We start from the raw sequence: 25,169 nt of genomic DNA, 5'->3' as shown, positions 1-25,169 counted from the left end.
AAACTCCAACACTATTGTGGATGCTAAGAAAGACTTGCTGAAAGGAGCTTGATATAGCTGTCTCCTGAGAGGTCCTGCCAGAGCCTTACAAATACAGAGTTGGATGCTCACAGCCAACCACTGCACTGAGGGTCAGGTTCCCAATGGAGGAGTTAAAGAAATGACTGAAGGAGCTGAAGGGGCTTGCAATTCAATAGGAAGAAGAACAATGTCAACCAAACAGACCCCCCTCCCCTGAGTTTCCAGGGATTAAGCCACCAATGAAGGAGAATACATGGTTCTGCCTGCATATATAGCAGAGGATGGCCTTGGAGAGGAGAGGACTTTGGTCTTATGAAGGCTCCATATATGCCCCAGTGTAGGGTAATCAAATGTGGGGAGGCTGGAATGATTGGATGGGTGTTTAAACACCCTCATAGAAGCAGGGGTAGGGGGGATGAATAGAGGGTTTCCAGGAGGTAGTGAAACTGGGTAATGGTATAACACTTGTAATATAAATAAATTAAAATAAAAAAAAGAAATGCTTTCCTGAGCAAGTTGAGAACCTTATACTTTTTGATTGCAGACATTTTCATAACCTTACATTCAACAAAATGGGAGCAAGACAGAGTGTATTTGAAGTGTTCTGAAACACATTTGGCCATAATCACAGGCCCCCACTTCTGCCACATCCTCTATCTTTGCCAAAATACCACTAACAGCACAACCAACAGTGTTTAGAAATGGTAATCTATGCAGGCATGGCCCTGCTAAACTTAGGTCCCTCCCCAAAAGCTGTGTTTCTCTTCTTCCTGCACATCTCCTGCACCTGGAGTCCACAATGAAGGTTGTGGGTCCCCAGGAATGTCTGTTTCAGGGAACCCAGCCCTGATTGCCATGGTGCCCAGACTTTACCCCTTTGCCAGAACTGCATTTCAAAGCCATGAGTGCAGTTCTGGAGGGAGATCAAAGCGCTCTCAACTCAACTGTCATTAGAATATTTTCTTTATGCATCTCACTCGCTGGTTAGTGCCAACCACATATTTCCTAAATGCACTGGCCTGAGATGGTACAACTCTGTAATAATCCGAATGAGAGAGCTGTCAGGGCCTGTTTTATTGAAAGAAGCAAAAGGGAACCACATTCAAAGTGCAAAACAACAACAAAATCCTTACATGAAATCATGGGAAAAAAAATCTGGGAAAGACCAAGGTCCTTCTGTGCTAGAAGCACCTTATACTGGTATAGTTATTATCCCTTTGGATCGACGGTGGTCAGAGGTATGGCTCACGGGAAGCCTAGGTCAAATCTTATGTGCTCTGATTTTTATTCAGATTTAAAAGCAGGTCACCTTTCAGATGACTTCCTCTATGCACAAATGAGAGTGTTATTCTCCTGTGCTGCTTCCTGGGCTTTTGATGGGTGCAGGCTGGTCACAGAGGATGGTGCTGGACATGTGCAGGTGACCTCAATTTGTGGAGCATTTGTCTGAGCTGAGAGTGGGCCAAGCTAAAAACAGTTCTTTTGGGTTAAAAGAACAAGAAGCAGATGGCTATTTTAAGACACACACAGAGGGATTTGAATCCTTCTTCTTGTGTGCGGTGGCCCTCTGACCTTGAACACATGGCTCTTTCTCTTTCACCTGTTAAATGGAGATTATAAAATACAACATAGATGGAAATATCTAAACTTCAATATGATGACCTATCAGAAAGTAACTAGAAGAGTAACCAAGTCATGATAAGGCTCCAAGATGTATTGTTCTCTTTTGAACTTGCTAATGGAATGAAAGGCCCCATCTCCCACTGCCTATTTAGACTAGTGTCCCATCACTGACCCTGGATCTCATCACATTGTCAGTGTGTGTATCTCCTTCCTCACACGATGGGTCGCCCTGTTTCTCCGGCTCACAGAACAAGGTTCAGTCCCAGCACTGTCCAATTCCAAATTTCAATTGCAGCTTGCTATTTCCAAAGGAACCCCATGGATTCATGAACCGCTACTTCACTTTCAAAACACACCAGACCATTTGAAAATGATTATCAAATATAAAGATCAAAGCTACACAAGGCAAGCCATCAAAGCAAGATAAACCTCAGAATGTTTATTACGTCCATATTCTTGTTCCAAATAACAAGCTTTCTCCAAGCTGTGACCATTGCTAAAACCTGAATTTTGTGTTTTAGATCCCATCCCAAGGGCCCTAATGATCTGGAATTTATTTTCCTGTTTAGTTTCATCATTATAAATGGCTAAGTTTGCCTCTCTTTATCAAAACACACACACACACACACTTCTTGGAGTGTATATTAAATTCATGGAATCTTCAATATTTGCTTTCTGAAATAATAGCTTTTATATGGAAGTTTGACCCCTAGGCAAGAAAAATATATCAGCAACAAAGATAATTGAAAAACTGATTATTCTTTCATTCATTTATTGAGCAAAACATTCTTTCATTAACTCCTCAGTTTCCTCCCCCCATTCCTTGTTGTCTGCCTTCATCCTTTCCTTTTATCCCAATTTCCTTCTTCTCTAAGCATCATTCATTCAATCATTCTTTCCAACTTATGTCAATCAACATTCATTGAAATTCTACCATATACCATAGCTAGAAACTGCCCATAAAACATGAAAAAATGTATACTGTAAAAATCTAGAGGTTTTTTGAATGAAGTAAAATAAGCAGATGATAATAACACCAACAAAAACAACACAGTGAGATAATAACTTTAGGGAGTTTTCTATCTACTAACCCTGCTGATATACTTTCAAAGGAGTATCCTTTTGAAGTTTTATAAAACTTTTAAAGTCTATTCAGAATCTTTCCTGTGTACATGTGGAGATACTATGACCAGGTGAAGTAACTCCTCTTTTCCTAGGGCCTGTCACTTAGAGGCGTCATAATGAGTCCACAGTAGATGCAATGGGAAGGGTGTGGATATTTGGATTAAAGGAGGTGTTATATGGAGTCTAACGAATGGGGGGGGCAGTAGCGTGTTGATCAGAAATTTGGCAGTGAAAGGTTGATGAGAAATTTGGATTGTTTATTTTTAAAATGAGATAAAATTAAGTAGAGTTTTATAATCTTCACAAAATAAAGAAGGCATTCAAAAATGGTGTCTTCCATATCATAAAAGGTACCTAAGTGGTAAGAATTTTCACAGAATAAAAAATTCTACTCTTCCAAAGGATAAATTTTATTCAGAACTACACATGTGCTATTTTCTCTTTTTTTTTTAACCTTTGAAAACCAGCTTTAAAATTTCTTGGGTAGAAGACAAAGTGCAGGAACACCTGATTCTTATCCAGCTCAGCTACACATATTGGATTGTGACTCATGCCTTAGGACTCATTCCTCAGGATTCAGGACTCCACCATGTCTAGAAGCCATCCGTGCCTTCTCAGAACCCAAGTCTTCATAACAGCATTTATTCACATAAGTACTTACTTATAGAAAATTTTAAGATGGTAGGTTCATGCCTGGATTTGTATACTGTTCAACATTGTATAGCCATGGCTCAGCATGGCACATGGTTAAGTACATGCCCATGCACTAGATACAAATGGGCTTCTCTTTCTCTAGTCTTTACTTACAGTTAGGAAATACTTCTTTGATAGTACCAGTAGCTCAGAGTTCACTAAATTCTAGAGAAACCCATAAAATTTGAAGTATCCTTGGCTACATAAGAAAACACAATATATTGAAGCATAATATTATGTTTAAAAAGTACCATTACAGCAATATGACAATTTGTGTCAAACTATTGCTTTCACAACACAACTATGGAGATCTAGGATTCACAGCTTTCCCTTCCCACCATCTAACTTCCCTCCTGAAGAACTCAAACCACAATTGATAAACAGTACAGTTGCCCACATTGAAAGAAATATGCATAGCTCAATAATGGCTCTGGGGTTTGTTTTTCTCATTGCAATACAATTAAAGACAAAAACATGCGTTTCATGAGATGTTATAGTCATGATATTTTAGGTACAATAAGTGATTCAGATTCTGGGTGCTTTGTCTCTAGTTTTAGCCATGTGTGCCATATAACAGATGGGAAGGCTAACTAAATAATACTGAGTTTAGGAAGGATAAATCAAGAATTACATCATCACTAGTAGTTGTCAATAAGACAGCATCTGGAATTTAGTCTGGACTGTGGTTCCATATGAGTCACATAATCTTAGGCAAATAACAAATGTATTTGAAGTGGGAATAATGCAATCACAACAGTAGGTGTAGATCTCTGTTGGTGACCTTTAAGAAACCTAATAACTTTTCCATAGTTTGTCTTTCCTGGAGCTAAAGCAGAGATGGCTTTCATAGGGTCATGTGATCACAGAGTTCAAGTTTGAAGAAACGATACTGGAAAAATGACATTGTATGTCAAGTTCTTTGAAAGTACCATTAAATTCAAGTTGACTTTTGGTACACTTAGAGCTTGAGGAAAAAATGAAGTAGAAAACATGCGTATTTCTCAGGTGTCACCACTGAGATTCATTGAGATTTGTGGGCTATTAATAGGGCTTTCTGCTTGTCAATATAGCCTGGCTTCCTTTCCTGGCGTGCTGAGCCCATTGTACCTAATTAGACACAGGAGCTGGGTAACTCCCTGAAAGAAGAAACTGGATCTTATTTTTCTAGTTACATCAGTGTCCACTATGACTTACCTGTGCCTTTTAAAGCCATCAAAATCTTTCATTTGTGTCAGTTTATCTATCTTCTAACCAGCCTTAGTGCATATGAACCAGAATTGCAAAACCTGATTTGAGAATGTCTTGGTCTAACAAAGAATAGACCTTGATATTTCCCATTTTTTATACATACAAAGAATTTTAAATAAGAGTGAAGAAGTGTTAGACTTCATGCTGGCCACTGTATTATGGAAGAATCCAGTTCCCTTCTTCTTTGTGTATGGCCAAACCGCAGGCAAATTGTGTTTTTCTACCAGGAATCCACTTGGGAAAAGACTTCCCTTGTGCATCTCCTCAATCCTGTGTAGGACACAGAGGCACTTCACGCTTCTGTGGTGTTACATTTACCATTGCCCTCTAAGGCCATTAAAAAAAAAAGTTCAGAAGTCAAGCTCAAGGCTAAGGACTGCGGTTGACTGTCTGGCCTCACAAAAGGTTGGAATTACAAACACCAGAAACTTAAAATGGAGACAGTGTTCTCCCTGCTGTTTTACCACCAGACCACTAACACAATCTAGAGCACAGAGAAGAAAAGACAGAGAAGCAGAGGATGAAGGGGAAAAAACTGGAAGGTTCTTCTCAACAGGGACCTACGAACCTGAGCTACTTATGCAAACAAATCTAGGAGAAAAAGGTCTCTGTGTTTACATGTTAGTTCCCTAGTTTGGTGTTTAGAGAAAGTGAGAGAGGAGGTGCTGAGGCTGGTGATTTGCAGAATGATGCTGAGCTGCAATCACATTAGGAAAGTGCCCCTCCCTACACTAGAATGAAATACACTGTTGTTTGTAGGTCCAACCTTTCCCTGCAGCCTCGTTGGCTGTGTTTCCTAACTGGAAGGGAATTTGACCAAGTGCTGAGGCTGTCATGGGCTGTCATTGTCACCAGTGGATGGAGAGGGGGGGAAGGAGAGTGCTGAGTTTGCCAAAGTTAGGACGGAAAATCCCCAATAGTCTCCTAGTGAGGCCTTTGAAAGGGCACCCAGTATTCCCATCTGTCCAGGGAACTGCAGATGGGAATGCACATTGAACCTCAGAAAGTGGGGGAGAGACAGAGCCTCTCTGGTCCTGTCATATTAGAAGATCCACTGTGCGGGGCTGCCTGTTACCAGGAGGCTGCTTGCAGGGTTTGGTACTGACAACATGATCGGCATCTTTTTTACCTTCTGTTTCTTGACTTCACAAATACTCAGTGAGTCTCCGTCTGGGCCCCAGACATGCCTTTTTTCTTTGTTCGAACTATAGTATCTTAGTGTGTCATGCTATGCTAGGCTGCTTATCTCTCCAGAAGAGGAATACATTAGCATTTCATAGGGATAAGGCTCTTTGAATTTAAAGATAAAATCTAAAGAAAATACTACGGAACTCATCGCTGCAAAAAAGTCAAACGGTAGCAGTGACAGATTCAAACATCTCTGACTCTTCTTCTGACCATGAAATTCTAGTCAGAGGTTTCAGAATTGAGAAGCAGGTGAGCATAGGATATGGAGGGAAGGCATCAGAACATTTCCCAGGGATGGGAAATTCCCAAGCAACAGCTGGTAACTCATTGTTATTTGTAGTGCTCATGTCATGCCAGGTGCTACCCCAAAAGGTAAAACATATGCTACGGTGGCACTCCATCAAATCTAAACAGTGAAGCAGACTGTTCTTTCTATAGGGATAGCTCATAGGAGACAGGTACACAGGGATACAATGATATCAGGTGGGTGAGTGGAAGTATACTCTAAATATGCTTGGTCTCTAAAACTTGCTATTTCACACAGTTTCCTGCTCTCCTAATGTTTCAGAGACCTGGATAGTCTTTGTTAATTACAATCTCCCCTGTACCCACCTTTCAATGACTAAAATAACACAGTGTTCTCAGGTGGAAACTCTGACTGAAGGTGAACTTTACTCAGCTTCAAGAAAACTCAAGATTATGTTAGAGAAAATTATACTAGGCACATCAATGTGCCTGCTCAGGTTTACTGTGTTTCAATGTTAAAGCAATCATGGTAAGAACATCTAGTAACATCTACCAAACTGGGGTGTGCCTCTGCTTCTTCAGTGCCATTGCCAGCACTACATGGAGCCATTTGTGAGGCAATATGTCTTCTAATACAACTAGACATTTGGGGTAATTGTCAAATAAACTAGTGTACAAACTGAATCAGTTTGATGCAAGTGATGTGGTCTTTATATAACAGCACCAGTTCTGTGGCCAGTCCTTAAAAGAAACTATTTTAAGAATGAAAGTAATCTGGCTAAATGCCTTCAGTTTGTATATTGCAGTTTGCTCCAGCCTTTGTTAAGAGCCCGTTGGAATGCAGTCTCTGTGAAATAAATGCTGACAGGCAGGCAGTCTGTCTAGGTACATGGAAGGAATGTGAGGAACACCTACTATACCTACTATGGGCCGGACTAAAAACCAAGTGTTTCACACTAGTGATTTATTTATGCTTTTTGACATGTCACAGGACAGCTGTTATCACCTAATTTTAATGGATGAGAAACCACCAACTCTTATTGAACAGTGAGCCAAGGTCAGACAGCTAGGACAGAGTGGATCCAAGATTCAAACCCTGGTCAGTCTCCAGTGTGCATATTTTTTCCACTACACCAGTCCTGACTCCTGTTATTGCTCTAATGAATATTAGTCACGTTAAATAAACCCTGATATTCTGATTATAAGATTCCAAGTAATTTCTCTTACAGGATTACTGGAAAAGAATGAACAAAGTTACTGAAGGAAAAAAACCAACACAACAATGCCCCTTTTCATCTGCAAACTGGTTAACTCTTCCCAGGACTCCCTATTATATTTACTTTTACATGAGCCTTATGGTCACATAAAATAATATATGATGTGTACCATCAAATATTATTTCTTTCAGTAGATGTGAAAATGGAGACTCAGAGTTTAAGAGACTGGCCCAAGATTGCATAGCTAAGAAACTGCTCAGCCAAGGACACAGTGTGTTTCCCCTGAATTTTCATTTCTTCCTAATCCTTCTGATTCTTTGAGATATTCAATTGAGGAACAAATTGGAGCATCTACATGCATGGAATGCCAACTCGCCCTCTCCTTCTCTCTGCCACAATCTCCCCATCTCAGACTTAGTTACCCTATTGCACAACCTGTCCCTTTTCCCCATAATGTCTCTTCTGTTATTGTCAAGCCTGACCATACTGTGAACCTCTTTTGTCTCTACCACATCACAAAGAATTTCCCTAATTTCCCAAAATCCCAGTGGTTCTTCCATTTCTCAGATATCATGGGAACTTATGGTCTTGGTACTTCAAGTGGACATGAGTACTCGGCCTTCTTGCCCATCCTTGGGATGATTATAATAACAGGCCATTAGAGTGCAGAAAAAAACTCCTGGAAAGACAAAAGATTCTGTCTTGAAATCCAGAAGAATCCTTCACTGTGCTCTAGCTATTAAAGATGTCTTAACAATATATGGGTGATAGGTAAGAAAATACATATGTTAGATATAACCTTTCAAGTCCCCAGCTCTCAGCTTCTGATATTGGGGCTTCAGAAATTTGGGCTGTTGGTGGTAGGGAGCTTGAGGGACTTAAATGGCATGGGAATAGGAGATGAGCTCCTGGCAGTTCTTAGTCCCAGATCAGATCCGTTTCTGGTAGAGCTCCTCCTCGCCTTTACAGCTTGAGCTCCTCGTGTTCAGCAAGAAGGAGCTGTGACAAAAGGCCTCCCATATGTCTTTAAGCTCTTATAATCCTTGATACCTTAACAACTGTTTTGGGCTAAGAGCATCTATGGAGTCAGAAGTGCAAAAACAAACAAACAAAAAAACCCAAAAAAACAAAACACAAAACTATAAGTCAAATCATTTAATGGGACTCCTAAGGGCCTAGGCAAGATTACAGAATTGATTTCAAGATGTAACTCATCTTGTGAGATCACCAGCCATGTTGACTTTAAAAACTAACAAAGATGCAGGAGATCCAGAATCTTATTCCAGGAGATTACTATCACATTCAGAAATAAGAATAGCAACAGTAATGAGAAAGCAAAGAAAGGGAAGAGGAGCTTATCCAGTTTAATAACATACTTATTTTGAAAACATGAGGACAAGAGTAAATCCACAGAATGTATCTTTAAAAATCTGGTCATGGTAATCCTTGTAATCACAGTGATGGGGAGAAAGGGATGGGTAAATCCTTGCATCTCACGAACTAGTTTGTTCAGACTACTTGTTGATTTGCAGACCAGTGTGGGACTATCTCAAAGACAAAAAGTTGATGGAACTTGAGAAATGACACCTGAGACCGTCCTCTGCACTCTACATATGCATTTTCACATATAAATGAATACTCACACACAGTAAAAACATTATACACACCCACCTCCCCATCCCACCCAAAACCACACACACACACACACACACACACACACACACCCCAGATGCAAACCACACACTTCCCTATGAGCCAATAGTGGCAGAAGAGTTGCTTTGCTTCCCCATTCAGTTTATGTAAATAGATATTCATGGTTGCTGGTGTGATTCATCCAATGATGCTGTAGGTGTGGGGTGGGGATGGTATGGGTTCCAAGGAAGGGAATTGAGAAATTTGTCTCCCAGGCAGACAACTAAAATGCAAAATGGCTTATCGCTGCCCTGGGAAGAATGATTGAGGTTCACTTGTGATGCTTGTCTCTACCTGACTGGTCACATAGAAAGGGTAGCCATGCTTATGAAGAATTGATGACCCTATCTTGGAACTATGGGGTATTCCCTTGTAGCAGTAGTGAACTCTGTAGAGCAATTGCTGGTCAGTTTTACCAATGCTGTGATGATGTCACAGGGGCAGGATTGGATTGGCAAGAATGGAATGTGCCATAAGTCTATACTGTTAGAGAAAGTGAAGAGCAGAAGTGAAAAGGCAAATGAGAGGAGGCATAAGAGGGGGGGTTAAGGGGGGAGAGGAGAGAGAGGATGAGGAGTGGGAATGGAAGAAAGGAAAGTGATACCAGGTAACAACGTTCTCTGTGGGAAAAAAAAGAGAAACATATTTTGGTTTACTCTTTTTGTTCTCTTGCCATCCTTTTCCAGTGGCACACTTCCTCACTGATTGTCTCTGTGTTACCTTCTGCATGCTCTGGCTTTCTCTCTGCTCTGGGCATTCCTGTCTGCTCATCGAGATACCACTAGCTGTTTTGTACCTCAGGAAAGTGGCCTCTATGTGTTACATGAGTAAGTCAGGAGAGAAAGATAACACTGATTCCTCTAGTTTGTTTTTGGTCAGGAAGCTTCTTTCTTTTCATAAAAGCCACAGTCAGAACTGAAAAGCCTTTTCAGTCCAGCCACAATTTGTAGTTACTACAACTGCCCACTCATTTTTCCTTTACAAAAGAAAAGTAAAAGAATGTCTCTTCGTGTTTGATGACCATAAAGTGAAGAGTTAAGGTTACTAGTTCTTTTTAATACTGTATACACCATTGTATGTAGTTGTTGCTTCAAAATCTTCCCTCCTTCAACTCTCCTTAACCATTCTGTGCAATTGTTAGGGATGGATGGGGGTCATGAGCCCTCACTCCTTGCTGAGGAGCCATTAACAGTTGATTAAACTTGGGGGTGGGAACTTGTTATGTCAACTACACTCCAGCGAACGGCAGCACACCCATGAGTACATGAGCAGCACAGAGTGCACTCTGCACTCTCTGAGTTACAGAGTGGAGGGGAGGAGAGGAAAAGGAGGAGGAAGAGGAGAGGAGGAGGGGGAGGAGGAAGTTAGGATAGAGTGGAGTATGGATCTCTGAGAGGTTAAGGAGATGAGTGGGTAGTGAGTAGTGAATATATTCTATGAATATGTGAAATTTTCACAGAAATAAGAGGAGTCTTAAAAAATAGAGAGGAGGAAAACTGGTGTAGCAGCTAAGAGCACGTGCTCTTAGAGATGATCTGAATCCAGTTCTGAGCATCCACGGGACATAGCTTATGACTGTCAGGCTTCTTTTGTCAGGTGCACACATGGTACACATATAGTCACACACACAAATAATAGTGATAGTGACAATGACAACAACAACAATAATGTTTAAAACAATCAGAGATAGAAACTCAATAACAATAGACATAGGGAAAGAGATGATGGAGAGAAATACAACTATATGGGTAGAGAAAAGACAAGAACAGAGAGAGCGAGCGAGCAAGAGAGAGAGAGAGCGAGAGAGAGAGAGAGAGAGAGAGAGAGAGAGAGAGAGAGAGAACGGGGGCGGGGGCGGGCAAGTTTTGTTTTGCTCTGCTTTGCTTTGTTTTGTTTTAACCGAGTACTTCATTAAAAGTTACCTAATGTAAATAAATTATATCGAATAAAAAAAAATTAAAAAAAAAGTTACCTAAACAACAGCAGCCTGGTTTTCATGGCTTCTGCTTCTGTTCCAGTTGCCTCCCTGCTTTTGTGCCTTTATCTTTTCTCTCTTTTGTTTCTCTTCCCTTTCTCCCTCCTCCATCTCATTTGTTCAAAGTCAAAAAGTGAGTATTTCTCTGAAACCTTCCACAGGTTACTTTCTGCACACAGAAGAGCTGATTCAGCCAGAACCCAATAACCCCAGCTCAGTCATGATGACACAGGGCCTGGTGGGGCTCACCCTGGGCACACAGGTTTCCCAGGCAGCGAATAAACAGACCCTGGCTTGAGTGGTCACACTGCTGGCACATGGTCGTGCATAGACATTTGGAGCATGCAGTCTCGTGATGAGAAAAGAGGAGGCCTTTGGAATTTGCCAGTGTTGCCTGCTGATTTTGAGTTATCTGGAACCTGGGGCCCCATGGTCCCTGTATGCTAGCATGGGACTCTGAAAAAGCCAGTTAACTTTGGTGCTGACTCTTTGGAGGTCTCCCAAAGCTTTGTAAAAGCTAAACTGGCAGCTAACTATTGCTTTAATGTGACTGAATTGTTCCTTGGATTTAAACATAGTCCCACTCAATGGCTTTAGAATTAATAAGCCTAGGTTTGAATTCAAGTCTTCCACACCTTAGCCTTGGAAATGTATCCCACCATCATTCAGAATCTGGAATTTCTTTAAGTAAAACAAGGTCAAGGTACCTGTCTCTTGGCCCTTGGCAGATGCTGAATAATGATTTGTCACATGAATCAGAGATAGTTAATTGGATCAATGTGTTCATGACTTTCAGATGTTCTCATTCTTCTTTCTACTACTTTGCCTTCAAACATAGGTATTTCATGTAAGCCGAACTTAGGAGAACATTCTACACTAATCACAGAAAACCTGCATTTTCCATTTGCTCAAGGATTTTACTGAATATCATGTACATTGAACTTTCTAAATTCCCACTATTTTCTATCACGCAAATGAACATAGTAGTTCCGATGTTGTCTCATTTGTCATATTTTTCTGTGACTCGAATGTGAGCAGAAGTGTCCTGGAAGGGACTATCCATATACACCAAATCTTCCTTTGTATGCTGCATGAGTCTGTAACAAGTGAGTGCCGGGAGCCCTCCGTAAACCATCAGGCTGAGCAGCCACGCTCTCTGAGTTGCTGCCAGGCAGGCCATTCTCCTGCCAGAATCCTCATTTCTCTGAACATAGGTATTTGCCTGTGTAAGGGAGGCCCTTGCTCTTTTGAGAGAGAAAGAGAAGTATCAGCAGAAACCCTGCATATGTCAGCAAATGTGTTGAAGCCATCAGCAAGTCCAGGGTTCTGTGTGTTGGACAGACTGGAAAAGTTCCCCCATGAACCTGAGACAAACAGAAAAGAGGGTGTTGACACTTTCCCTAATTTCTAACTGAAGGTCCCATGTAAAATGCAGCATACCCTATTGTATGTTGGGACTGCTGGTCTTAGGTAGCATCCAGGGCAGACTCTAAAGTCTTCAGCAGCAGGCTTCTTTTCTTCCTGCTTCTCAGGAGTGATACAAGAGAAATTCACTGTTCCTGCATTGTCTTTCTGTCTTCTTCAATTCAGTCTTTGTCAGATGTAAAAATTATACCTACTCTTTGTATATACACGTGTGTGTGTGTGTGTGTGTGTGTGTGCAAACAGAAAACAGAGGATAATTTCTAGTATTTTATGTTGTCAACCCCCACCTTGTTTTTTGAGAAAGGATTTCCCGATGAACTTGAGGCTCACCATTACTAAGGTGGCTGGCTAGAGAGATCACAGAATTTGACTGCTCTGCCCTCGGAGGCAAGACTGTGGGCATGAGTAACCCTGTATGGTATCTACATAGGTGCTAGGGACTTGAACTCAGGTCATCCTGCTTTCATTTATCCTCTAAGCCATCTCTCCAATACATTCTATTATTTTTGTTGTTAAAAGTAAATGCTGTTGTAATCATTTAAGGTTCAAATCATGTCTCGAGAGGATTGAATCACAGGGAAAAGGTTACAATAGTAAAAATAAAAAACATATTTTTCAGCTCACACAGCTAACTTTTCATAATGATAAGAAAACTTTTCTTAGCATGAATATTAAGTCCAGTGCATATTTATTATCCGTGTTATATTTCTGAAGATCATCTGTTGTGCTTCCCATTATGACTACTTCCGAAGACCTTGGTGAATTTCCACCTGTCCCAAAGAATTCTCCCTGACACATTCAGTCCTTACGGTGAGTGCTTCGCATGGTTCTCCCTGACTCCTCCCTCCCTTCCTTAGAGAAATATACTCATTGAGATCTACTGAGGTGCGGGCCACTGATGTAGAGAAATGGCAGTTTGTACACCTCTTTGACCTCTGCCACTTGAAAAGGTCATCACTTTCTCACTTCTGTCTTACAGATCCAGGAAGAGCCTTTAGGAGATCAAAACATGAGAAAATGATAGAGTCGGGATCTGCACCCAAGGTCCTGACTGACACAAGATCTACCTGTTCAGCATCCACAGAACTGGGCCTGACAGTGGAAGATTTCTGCATCATTTGTCCAGCACAAAAACTCCATGGAGCAAATTTGGTAATAAAATACTTAACTTTTACTTCACACTTCATGTGTTTTATTTACACATGTACCCATGTGTGTGTGTGTGTGTGTGTGTGTGTGTGTGTGTGTGTTGCTAAAGAATCAACCTAGAGTCTTGTACTAGCTAGACAAGTGCTCTGCCACTTAGCTATAAACCTACCCTTCTTTCATTTTGAGAGAAGGTCTCACAAATTTTCCCCGGGCTGGCCCTGAACTCATTCTATATAGCTCAGGAAGTCCTTGAAATTAAAATCTTCCTGTCTCTCTCCTAAGTAGTTGAGATTATAGGCTTGAATGATCAGATGCTTCTGGTTTTATTTATTTACAATTTAAAAGTAATAGGCACAAATGTATAAATACAAAATAATACATAAAAATGTAAAATAAAAATAGTTCTATTTACTTTTATCTGAGTTAAACTTAAGAAGTACCCTGTGGCCAGAAGCTACTGAACTGGTAGGGACAGATGTAAGAGACACTACCATGGACGGTACAACAGCTAATTGCATGCAGTGCATTGTTCCCAATTTAATTTGAGAGAACAGGATTTTGAGGCCTTCTTCATGGTCCTTAGAGAACACTCAGTAAGTCGTCTCATGAAGGACTATGTACATGTGTATTCTTGATAACCTTAAAAATAAACCTGTGCTGCTCACAAGACAGCTGTACAGACTGGAAAAATGCCACAAACCCCTAGGGAGCTTATGCATCTTATCTACAAAATAGGAACATCACAGTGAGCTAGCAACTGGACATCTGTCCAGGATAGTCTTACCTGTGTGGAGAGTCAGGATCAAAGCATGTCTTAGTGACATCGGTGATGTCTGGGTCACAGCACTCTCCACCATCAAAATTAAACCTTTCGTAGTTGCAGTCCATGTCACACACACCATTCTGCTGCTTCTTCATAAACGCAGGGTAGCGTAGCTGGCGACAATCTCCACCATCATGACCAGTCAGTGTATGGTTACATTCAGGATCGCATTTTTCATCCCCAATCTTGCTGATGTCACAGTTGGCTAGGATGAGGCGGTGACGCAGAGAGGAACTGTTTACAGCCAGTACCTCCAGCTCCCAGGAGATGTTATAGTGCTGGAAAGCCTCAGCCAACTGTTGGTGCTGAAAGTCAATCTGCTGCCAGCTCACTGTCGGGTTTTCATGGTGATCATCATAGATGTTGACTACTCGATAACGCACCACCTTGGGCTGCCGGAAACTTGGGAGCTGATTGTAACTGGAGATGACTTCTGTGTTGTCACACAGTGTCTGCCCGCAAAGAGGGGGCTCCAAATTAGTGTCCAACAGGAAGCCATGGGCATTGCTGAATTCCACCTGGGGGCTGTTGCCATCCTTCATGGGGGACCAAGAGCGCTTCACATTGTCCCAGTTCTCCTGGAGAAGGAGCTGAGGTAGAGGGGTGTGGAGGCCACGGGTTTCCATGTCAGATACGATCTCTCGCTGGGTTCTGGCTACTTTCCATAGACTGAAGTGTTCAATGTGGCCCCGGAAGTTGTGATTCAGAGCACTGCCCCCCAACATGAGCACTTTACACTTCTGGGTCAGTGGGCTGAATATGCCACCTACTTGCTCAGCCGAGGTTGCCACCTGGGCACCATTCATATAGAGCTTCATCAGCTGCCCATCGTAGGTAGCAGCTAGGTGTACCCACTGACCCGGGAGGTAGCTGCGATGGGCATCAATGGTGGTCACTTTCCTGGCCCGGTCTGTCTTCAAGGAGAAAAAGTAGCGTGGATCTCTGTTGCCTTGATCACTGATGGTGTGAATGCCCACGACCCATCCTCGATCACGTGAGGTATAAGAACATTTGTCATACAGCCCTATGTGGCCCCAAAAGAGAAAGATGAATAAATAAAGCATAGAAGTAGATGCAGGTAAGTTGTTCTTCTCTCATAAAATTTACATCTGGATACTCTAGAACTGTTTTTAAACCCTGGCTGCTACTAATGGAGCCTCTGAGAGCAACCCTAGGACAAGGTAAGAGCTAGAGGAACTAACAGAAAAAATGTTAGATATTTCTCCTTATGGCATTTCTCAAATGAATACATGAGGTTTTACTCTTTTTTATTTTTACTATGAAGAATGCAAGAAAGTTTCCGTTAGAAGAATGGCTATTTGAACTATAGAAAATTAAAAAAATAAGCAAGGATAATAAAGCCTGCAGATCATTGGTTTTACAAAAGTTCAGGATGGAAAAGTATGCTTTCAATTTGGGAGGTTAAGTAAAGGATGCTATGAAAAGTGATAGGAAAACAGTGGGAGATAAGGAATGGAAGATGCTCATGTAGAAAGACTGTCTCTTCGACCATTACCATAACTACAAGCAGACAACTGCCATTAACAGTCAGTGAATGAACTGTAACACAGAATTGCGGAAAAGGTTGTCCTTGAAGAATAAGCATGGGGTCCCTAATCGCAGAGTTACAGAAAGGACTATAGGAGCTGAAGGGGTTTGCAACCTCATAGGAAGAACAACAATATCAACCAACCAGATACCCCAGAGCTCTGAGGAACTAAGCCATCAACCAAGGAGTACACAGGGTTCTAGCTGCATATGTAGCACAGGATGGCCTTGTCAGGCATCAATGGAAAGAGTGGTCCTTAGTTCTATGAAGGCTCGACAGATGTTCCTATGTAGGGGCATTGAGGACAGGGAGGTAGGAGTGGGGTGGGTGAAGGAACACCATCACAGAAGTAGGGGGAGGGAGGATTGAATAGGGGCTATATAGGAGGTGGGGAGACTGGGAATGGGGATAACATTTGAAATGTAAATAAAGAATATGTCCAATAAAAAAAGAAAAGAAAAGAAAAATCAATGTTTCTGTCTTTAATACAAGTCTTGTCTATCCCTGGCATGTGTTCCAGAAGAAAGATAGATACTTAATAGCTGAATGGGGAAGATTTCTAAGATCACTTTATCAGTAGTGAGGACACTGAGACACAGAGAACAGATGACATTTTTAAGGTTTTACAAAATCACGTATAAATCTCCCAAGAACCAAGTGCTGTTTATCCAACACTCCAGTGTCTATAGTCTCTCTCTCTCTCTCTCTCTCTCTCTCTCTCTCTCTCTCTCTCTCTCTCTGTACACATGTGTATATATGTGTGCATTCACACATTTATAGATGATCTTCTAACTGTAATAAAGTATAAACTAATACTGTATAACAGACATGGCATCATGCTAAGGTCTTTCTATGAATTAGCTTATTGAACACTTATAACATCTGTGGCAGTGATATTAAGTCTCTGATTTGTGTAATGATTAATATGAATACTAAAAAAGTGAAAAGATAGATATGAGGTCAGCTGGTTGGTATACGACCTTGCAATTAACTGTCTTGGGTGCGAGTTTTAAAACACCCCCTTTACTAATACTATCAAGCCTTCAGGTTCTATCATCAACCAAAGAAAACTCAAGGTAGTTATCACAAGATTTAGTTGATCTTTCAGGACATTGAAAGCAGAAGTACTTATCTAGAGATCATGTAGAAACTCCAATAAGCAGCTCAACAGATTCCCTATACATCTAACTAACTTTGTACTCATAAATTCCTGACCCCCAAATCTTTCTGGAATGTAATCACTATACCTTGGCACAGGCAGAGCTCCTGGATGATGAAGAGTATTTTCTAATTACATGTGTATTTTAAGTGTCAGATGCTGTATGAAGCCAGGAGAGAGGAGAATGAAAAGGAGACAAGAATGAATAAAAGATGCTCGTTTTGGAAGGACAGTTCCTGCTCTCACTGGAGAATCAATTCGGTCACCGTAACTCAAAGTGTGCATCTGCCATTGATACTCATCAAATGAACAGGGAGAGTGTCCAGCAACATCAATAGAGGAGTCCCACACAGTCTTCTCTCTTTTGTGGACACTGGGACCTTAGCATCTGTACAAATGTCTATGTTAGCATCTGACATGGCCAGCATTTGGCAGAGGCTCCATGCCCACCCTCTTCTTTCTTCCCACTCACAACATTTTCCAGCAATGGACAGAGTCTCCCAGCATAGTAATTCCACTTCTACCATCTGGGTGACATTGGCAGTACAATAGGTGCCTCTGGGTCTTTGAACAAAGTGTTGTATCACATACTCAACCCACGTCTGATTTTTTTCTTTTTCTCCCAAGCTTTCCAATGACTAACACACAAATCACATCTTTCAAGGGGCACTCCCTGATAGCTCTGTGAATACAGATCATTCTCTCTAAGATTTGAGTATGTGTTCAGAAAACAGCATCAAATGTCGTGTTCTCGACTTGCCTGTCTCCATTCTGTTATCTCTTCTCTACTAGATTGGATGGTTGTTGAGGGTAATGACCACATTAGGTCATGTCTGTAAACTGTCTTGTCCCTTGTCACAGTGGGCACCTAATAAGTGTCCCATGAATAAGCACGGCTGTGTGTAATTCAAAACATGAAAAAAAGAAAGAAGTTTTAAAGGCAAACAGAACTGAAGGCAGTAATTTATGTCTCAGTTGCTAAAGGACAAGGAAAATCAGAGGACAGATGTATTTCTACTGTTAAGGAAGGGGGAGGATTTTGGGCCCAGGGTAACCTGTTTTGACTCATGATGACAGCAATTGCAGGCCATATGTCTGGGACAAAATCATTTCATCTCTGTGGACCTTGATTCTCCCATCTGTATCTCTCTTTAAATATGTTGTCCTACTTAAGAGATGTATCCTTGACACATAGGCTATACAAACAAGAGCTGTTTTTTCAAGACGTTGAAAGGACTGCGAGTAAATTAGAAATGAAAGAGTAGGAAATAAGTTGAAACAAAATACAAAGGAGCCACCTTTGTAAAGGAGGTGCCTTGAAATCATGGTGCCTGATAGGTTACGTTACAGGGTGAAGGCTCAAAAAAGAAAAAAAAAAAACCACTTAGAAATCCTATTATGTCCACCAACTTAGACAATATTAAAAAACTAAATGTTAAAAGTTACTTCCCCACTGATTTCCTCCAAGGGCAAAGAGCTGTCTTCACATTTGGAATTAATTTCTCTAGAGCTCATGTCTTAGTGTCCACTTAGCATGTCAGTGGGATGAGAGGCTGCTAAAGCCATCATATTTGTGTCTTGCATAACTCTCAAGTCAGTGTCCTCCCCTTCTTTTCCATTTAATTTCTCTGTATCATCATCATCCTCATCATCATCATCACATTATCATCATCGTCATCATCATCTTCATCTCATCATCCAATAAAAAGATAATGAAGGATTTTCTAATAAAAAACATGATATCCCCCCTTTCTTCCCTTTTTAGTTTGCCAGGGCCTTTTGGTCTCTGCTTTTTCCTGTTGTTTTTGGAAAGAAACCCGCCTTGTTATCAATGTAAAGTATTTATACATCTGTAGGGTTTCCTCAGTTCAGAACCTTTCTGGAGACTGGAGCTCTCGTTCAGACCACCTCAACCTGCCATACAGAGGTATAGAGGAAGAGGTGGCCTGTCCCAAGAAGCAGAAGGGAAAGACAGTTGGCTCCAGGAGAAAAAATATGGAAGAGAATGAGATACTTAAAGCAGGGCCTGCAGAAGTTCAAACGGAAATAGTTACCTGGATTGCAAACTGCTGAAAGGAAATTATTGAACTTCCTTGAAGTGGGGTACAAATGTGAGGACAGGAGTCAGTTTCTATTGAAAAATAACTTAATTGAAGTGACTTTCCAAGAGCCTGGATGGAAAGCACTCCTGTAATATATCCATCCAGAACCAAACCGCAGCAACAGAGATTTGGCTTGGTGTGCCAAGCATGCTTGTTGGGAAGAGTCATGATGCTGGGCCTCATTTCCATCTCCTGAAAGTGTCAGTTGGGGTGGGGGTTGAATTGAATTGAAATTCTCTCCTAAATTTTAAGACCCCATTTGTTCACTGTTAGAATGGTCCCTTGTGTATGTAGATAGTGCTCAAACGTATGTGTTGGTTTGAACTGGGTGCCTTATGCCATTCTCAGTCTTAGATTCTCATGCTTAGACTAAAAATGGCATTCTCTGGAGTATCCACGAGTACTCATATCACCCTGTACTGTTCTTTCTTACAATTGTTCAATGAGATAGAGAGATAGTTTTAAAAAAAAATAGTGAATGTCTGTCTTAAGCTAGCCATCTGTGTGGAACTAGAAGATAGTCTCAATGGACATATCCCTGTATGACAAGACAGAAGGCCAAACACAATTCTGCATATAATCTGCATACAATTTGTGTATACCTGCTAAATAATATAAGCCTACAGAACCAGGCAATGAAAGTGACTTGAAGGGTCCTTTTGCAGGTAAGTGAAGCAACTGTAAACATTATCCTGAAGGAATACAGATTAGTCACAATAACAGTAAAGGACCCATCCTTGGGCTTTCTGATAAGGAACTGACCACCAGAGAACCAACCTATTGCCATTCTGCTATGCCCCGTCTACATGCAGCTATGTTTTATATGCAAAGGCCTTCATATGTTCCCAGATGTTTGACAGGCCTTTGTTTCTATGTTATTTTATATAGCATGTGGGAGTACATACTTGCTATGGCACCCATGAGGTGGACAGAGGACAATTTGTGGAGTTGGGTCTCTCTTTTCACTTTTGTGTAGGTTCAAGAATAAAACTCAGGGGGTCAGCCTTGATCAGCAAGTGTCTTTACCTGTTGAGTAATTTCATCAACTCTTTGTTGCCCTTTTACTTTGTCACCTCTCCATTTAAGTTCATACCTGGTAGTAAACCCTGAAGACAGGAGAACTGCTCAGAGGCCTCTACAGCCTTGACTTGGTAGAATGCTCTGGGTTACAGAGCCCTTCTTATGAATCACATTAAAGCTTCTACTTTAGGGGGTATGCATCCCTATTTCTATTTTCTCCACATAAATATGTTACTCTTACTTTGGAATGACTGAATATCAAGTGCTGCACATTATCTCCTTAACCTTCTCCATAAAGCTGCCAGTATCCACACTGCCATTTTTCTGTATTCCTCAGAGTAAACTGAGGCTCAAGAACAGGAAGTCCAAGGCAATAGTGCTGAATTTGGACTTACAGGATTCTCAGGATTATAATCATGTTACTACTTCAAGCGCCAAACACCAAGCATTTTATTGTAGATTCTCTGAAGGCCTGGCCTCCTCTAAGAATACTTGTACCAGCTCTGCATTGCCAACACAAGCAAGCTGAGTTAGAGTGTAAGCCAGAAGGCTGAGCCTTGTGACATGCTTTTGCCTAGACTTAAAACTAGAAGCAGAAAGCAGGTCTTTACTACTAACAATCTGTTGCACTTATCCAATCCTACTGGGACCTAACATCTGCACAGGCATCTGTTGACTTAGAGTTTGGTATGATTTCTTGAGCTTGTCCTCCAGTTTCAAGACTTCCATTGCCAGCCTCTCTACAGATCCAGGGCTGTCCTAGCTTCCGGTGTCTACATTTTTCTTCAGATTTATATTATAATTTGATAGCCTTTTGTCTATTTATTTGTTGTAAACTCAATGTTTGAGACCTCATTAAGATGTGTATGGTGAAGGCACATCACCGAGAAGTTCAGAATATGACTCCACTTAGTGATGGTCTTTGAAGAGGTAATCATATAGTAGCAATGTCACCATAAGACCAATTCCCATGACTAGTGTCTGGATAAGAGGAGACATTCAGCGCACATGTATGTTCAGAGAAAAGAACACATGGAGAACCACAGAGGTCAGCCAAATAAAAGCATGAGAAAGAAAATAAACCCAAGCTGACTTCAATTTTGGGCTCATAGTCTCCAGGATTTTAAGAGAGGAGATGCATGTTATTTCCTTTACACAAACACTGAGCCTCAACCAGGCAAGCCCCAGCAGACTGTTGCATTATCATTGAGCATGGTTTCCAAACACTCCCACTGGGATTTCTCTAAACTCTTGTCCATCTCCCACTGTCTTGTGCTCAGTTCACAAATGCTTCAATTCTTCTGACATAATTTCCTCCATTTCTATTTTGAACAAAGCACAGTCGATTAGGAGGAGCTAAAGATGGGTGGTACAGCCGACACACAGAAAAATCTTCCCTCCTGTAAGGCAAGCTTTATGTTTGTGTGTAAATTGACTTCCCTGAAACACCTTGAATGTACTGGGTACATGGGTAGCTGCTCCCATGTCAGGCTATCTTCTATGATGTTCACACCAGCCTTGTACAACAGCTGCCATTTATTACCAATGAGAAAATTTGAGCCTTAGAGAAGTGATGTACCCTTCCTAAAGTCAGTAGACCTGAACAGTAGGAAGTAGTACAATTTAGTTATCACAGTGTCTAGTTTCATTCTTTCATAGCAGGTGGGGGGTGGGGTTGGGGCAGGACCCAACTCTGTCTCTTTCTCTATATCATTACTTGGATGCTCATAGTTTGACATTTGGTTTTATAGATGCCACTGCCTTGGGAGGAGAATTAGACAACCATGCAACTGCATACTCAGCTAATATTGTTTATTTATTTTTTTCTCCTTTGGAGAATATCCAGATAGGAAGACAGAAAAGTCTACCGAGGACATTTCTCCCTGCAATAAGAAAGTAGCAGTTGCAGCAGAATAATGATAAGAGCAGTTTTTGAAAACCTCTATGTAACAATTTGTATGTTAAACATATATAACTTGGGGCTTACATGACTCCATAAAATCTTTATTATCATGCCTTTGGCAGATCTGAAAATTGAATATGAAGACCATAAGTGGTGTGCCAAGGATCTCTGCTATGGTTTTGGAAAGAAACAATTCTGACTCCTATCTACCTGAGTTTGAAGACAATATGGATTCCAGGATGCATTCCTGCATGGGAATCTAGGCCACCAGAGGCTCTGATACCACTCTTCTGTGCACCACTACATAAGCAATTGTTTTCTGAGCTTCCCCTTTCCCTCTCCTGATGGGAGGATCACAATAGATAGGCCTAAAGGTCCATCCAATTTTCTAGATTCTGAATTCTAGGATTGTTATTCTTCAGATACTCCAAGTAGTGATCCACTGTGGGAAATGTAGGGTCATGGGTAGAAGAGGCAAGTTTAGGGCCTTCGCTTTACAATACCCATGATCTATGGGAATCTGAGAAGAGAATACAAACAGAGGAATGAAAAGAGGAATTTAGGTCAACGATACAGTTTCTTTCAGTATGCTAAAAAAAAATTAAAAGCTAAAGGTCAACACTGGTGCCTTTTGTTTTGTTATGCTTTGCTTTCTGTGATTTAATCGCCAGTATCAAGACCACAGAAGAATGCTTGAGAGAGCAATCCTATGGAAAGCTTTTATCTGTCCAATGGAGAGTAATTAAAACAGACAGATTTGGGTTAAGTGTACTCATGGTCCCTGCACTAGGTTTATTCAGGGGAGGCCCCCAAAATGACCCGAAGTATTCAGAACCACCAGTCATTAAGAGAAAGCTGAGATGGTACCAAAGGGCATTTTGGTCTCCTGGTGTCAGAGAAGCAAAAAATATCCAATGTAACCTCAACTATGTGGTCAACACTTGGCTCAGGTGAAGTTCACTGTCAGTCAGTCATGTATGTGTTCTGCTCTTGCCCACATTCTTCATTCATGCTAGGAACCAGTGTTGTACATCTGCAGACTACATGGTGCAGCTTAGCAGTTTCACTAAGTGGTATAATCTTAAATGTCTTAAGCTCTTAGTGTCTGGGTTCTTCATGCATCATATATTGACCAGGTATCTTTGAAAGAGTAAAGGAGATGAATGAACACATACTTGAGAACTACTTTAAACAATCCAGGTATGAGGCAAATTTGAGAATGTTACATCTATCTACACCCCACAAGTCTTAATACATGGGCCCATGCGATACATTCAGACTGACAAAATGCTCTGGGAGCTCAACAACAAAACAAATCAGCAAACACCTGAATTTTCCTCTACTCTTGACCTTTCATTCTGAATCTTTTCCTCCTAAAAGCAGCCTGTACCAAAAAATTAGAAAGGTTATAGTTTGGGACTGAGTGATGGCTCAGTGATAAAGTGCTTGATGCACACCTATGAAGATCAGGGGAGATTGGATTCCCTGAGTCCATGTAAAAACTTGGCATAGAAGTATCCATCTGAGCCATAGCTCTGGGAAGGAGGGTTGATGGAGTTGGGAAAAAAATTCCTAGATTTCACCATCCAGATAGTCTAAACAAATTTGTAAAATTCAGGTTTAGCAAGAAACCTGACTTAGTACATAAAATCGAATACATAAAAGGAAGACTCATACTCTGGCATTTTCAGGAGCCCTGCACTTGCACATGATTCTACATATTTACCTAAAACCTATGCACATATCATATACGCACATATACACACATGTGCACACGCACCTGCCCATGCACACATACACACAGTGTCTGGGTTTGAATCAGAATGACCCTCACAGGTTCACAGATTTGAATGTTTGACCATTAGGCACTGGTGCTACTTGACAGAGATTAGGAGCTATAGCCTTTCTGGAGGAAGTGTGTCACTGGTGGTAGGCTTTGATGTTTCAATGCTCTAAGGCTCATTGTCTTTCTCTATGACTGCCGCCTGTGGATGAACATCAAGTCTGCCTGCATGTTACCATGCTTCCTTCCATGATGATAAAAGACTAAATCTTTGAAAACTGTAAGCAATTAAATCATTTCCTTTGATTAATTAATTAATTAATTAGCTAGTTAATTAATCTGAATCCCAAACTCTGCCACCTTCCTGATCCCCCCTTATAGAGTCCCTTCCCCCATCCATTCTCCCCTTTGACTTTGACAAGGTGGGGTGTGCCCCTGCTCTCCCCTTACCTTGGAGCATCAAGTCTCTGCAGGATTAGGCACATCTCTACTACTTCCCACTGAGGCAGGACAAAGCAGGCCTCTGCTACATGTGTGCCAGGGCCTCTATACCGCCCTTGTATGCTCTTTGGTTGGTGGCTCAGTGTCAGAGCTCCCAGAGGTCCAGGTTAAGAGTTGCTGTGATATGCACTCACTAATAAGTGGATATTAACCTAGAAAACTGGAATACCCAAAACATAATCCACACATCAAATGAGATACCAGAAGAAAGGAGGAGTGGCCCCTGGTTCTGGAAAGACTCAGTGAAGCAGTATTCGACAAAACCAGAACGGGGAAGTGGGAAGGGGTGGGTAGGAGGACAGGGGAAGAGAAGGGGGCTTACGGGACTTTCGGGGAGTGGGGGGCTAGAAAGGGGGAAATCATTTGAAATGTAAATAAATTATATCGAATAAAAATACTAGGAAAGCTAAAAAAAAAGAGTTGCTGTGAACATGGTGTCTCTTCACAGCAATAGAACATCTAATAAAGTGTGCAAGTGCATACACACACACACACACACACACACACACACACGAGTGAGAGAGAGAGAGAGAGAGAGAGAGAGAGAGAGAGAGGAGGAGGAGGAGAAATCAAAATAAGAAAAAGAAGAAGGAGAAGGTAGAGAAGGAAGAAGTTGTTGTTCAGTGTTTAACAGACCAACAAATCTGACTTCAAATGCTGGCTCTAATATTTACCAGTGAAGGAACTCAGTAATTCTGGAGGGAACCTTCTCTGGTTTTAGAACTCA

At 41.2% G+C, this 25,169-nt stretch overlaps 1 protein-coding gene across 1 annotated transcript in view; it reads right to left on the bottom strand.

Annotated features, from left to right (window-relative positions):
* The window catches only part of Pappa (pappalysin 1), a 229,098-nt gene that overhangs the window by 179,742 nt on the left and 24,187 nt on the right, over positions 1-25,169 (bottom strand). Inside the window, exon 2 of the mRNA XM_052176642.1 lies at positions 14,387-15,449. Within this exon, the coding sequence (XP_052032602.1) occupies positions 14,387-15,449 (1,063 nt within the window). The remainder of the gene's footprint in view (positions 1-14,386; positions 15,450-25,169) is intronic.

Source organism: Apodemus sylvaticus, chromosome 3 (genome assembly GCF_947179515.1).
Source record: "Apodemus sylvaticus chromosome 3, mApoSyl1.1, whole genome shotgun sequence".
NCBI lineage: Eukaryota > Metazoa > Chordata > Mammalia > Rodentia > Muridae > Apodemus > Apodemus sylvaticus.
Note: the sequence above shows the minus strand (reverse complement) of the source record. Positions and strands in the feature narration are given on the sequence as shown.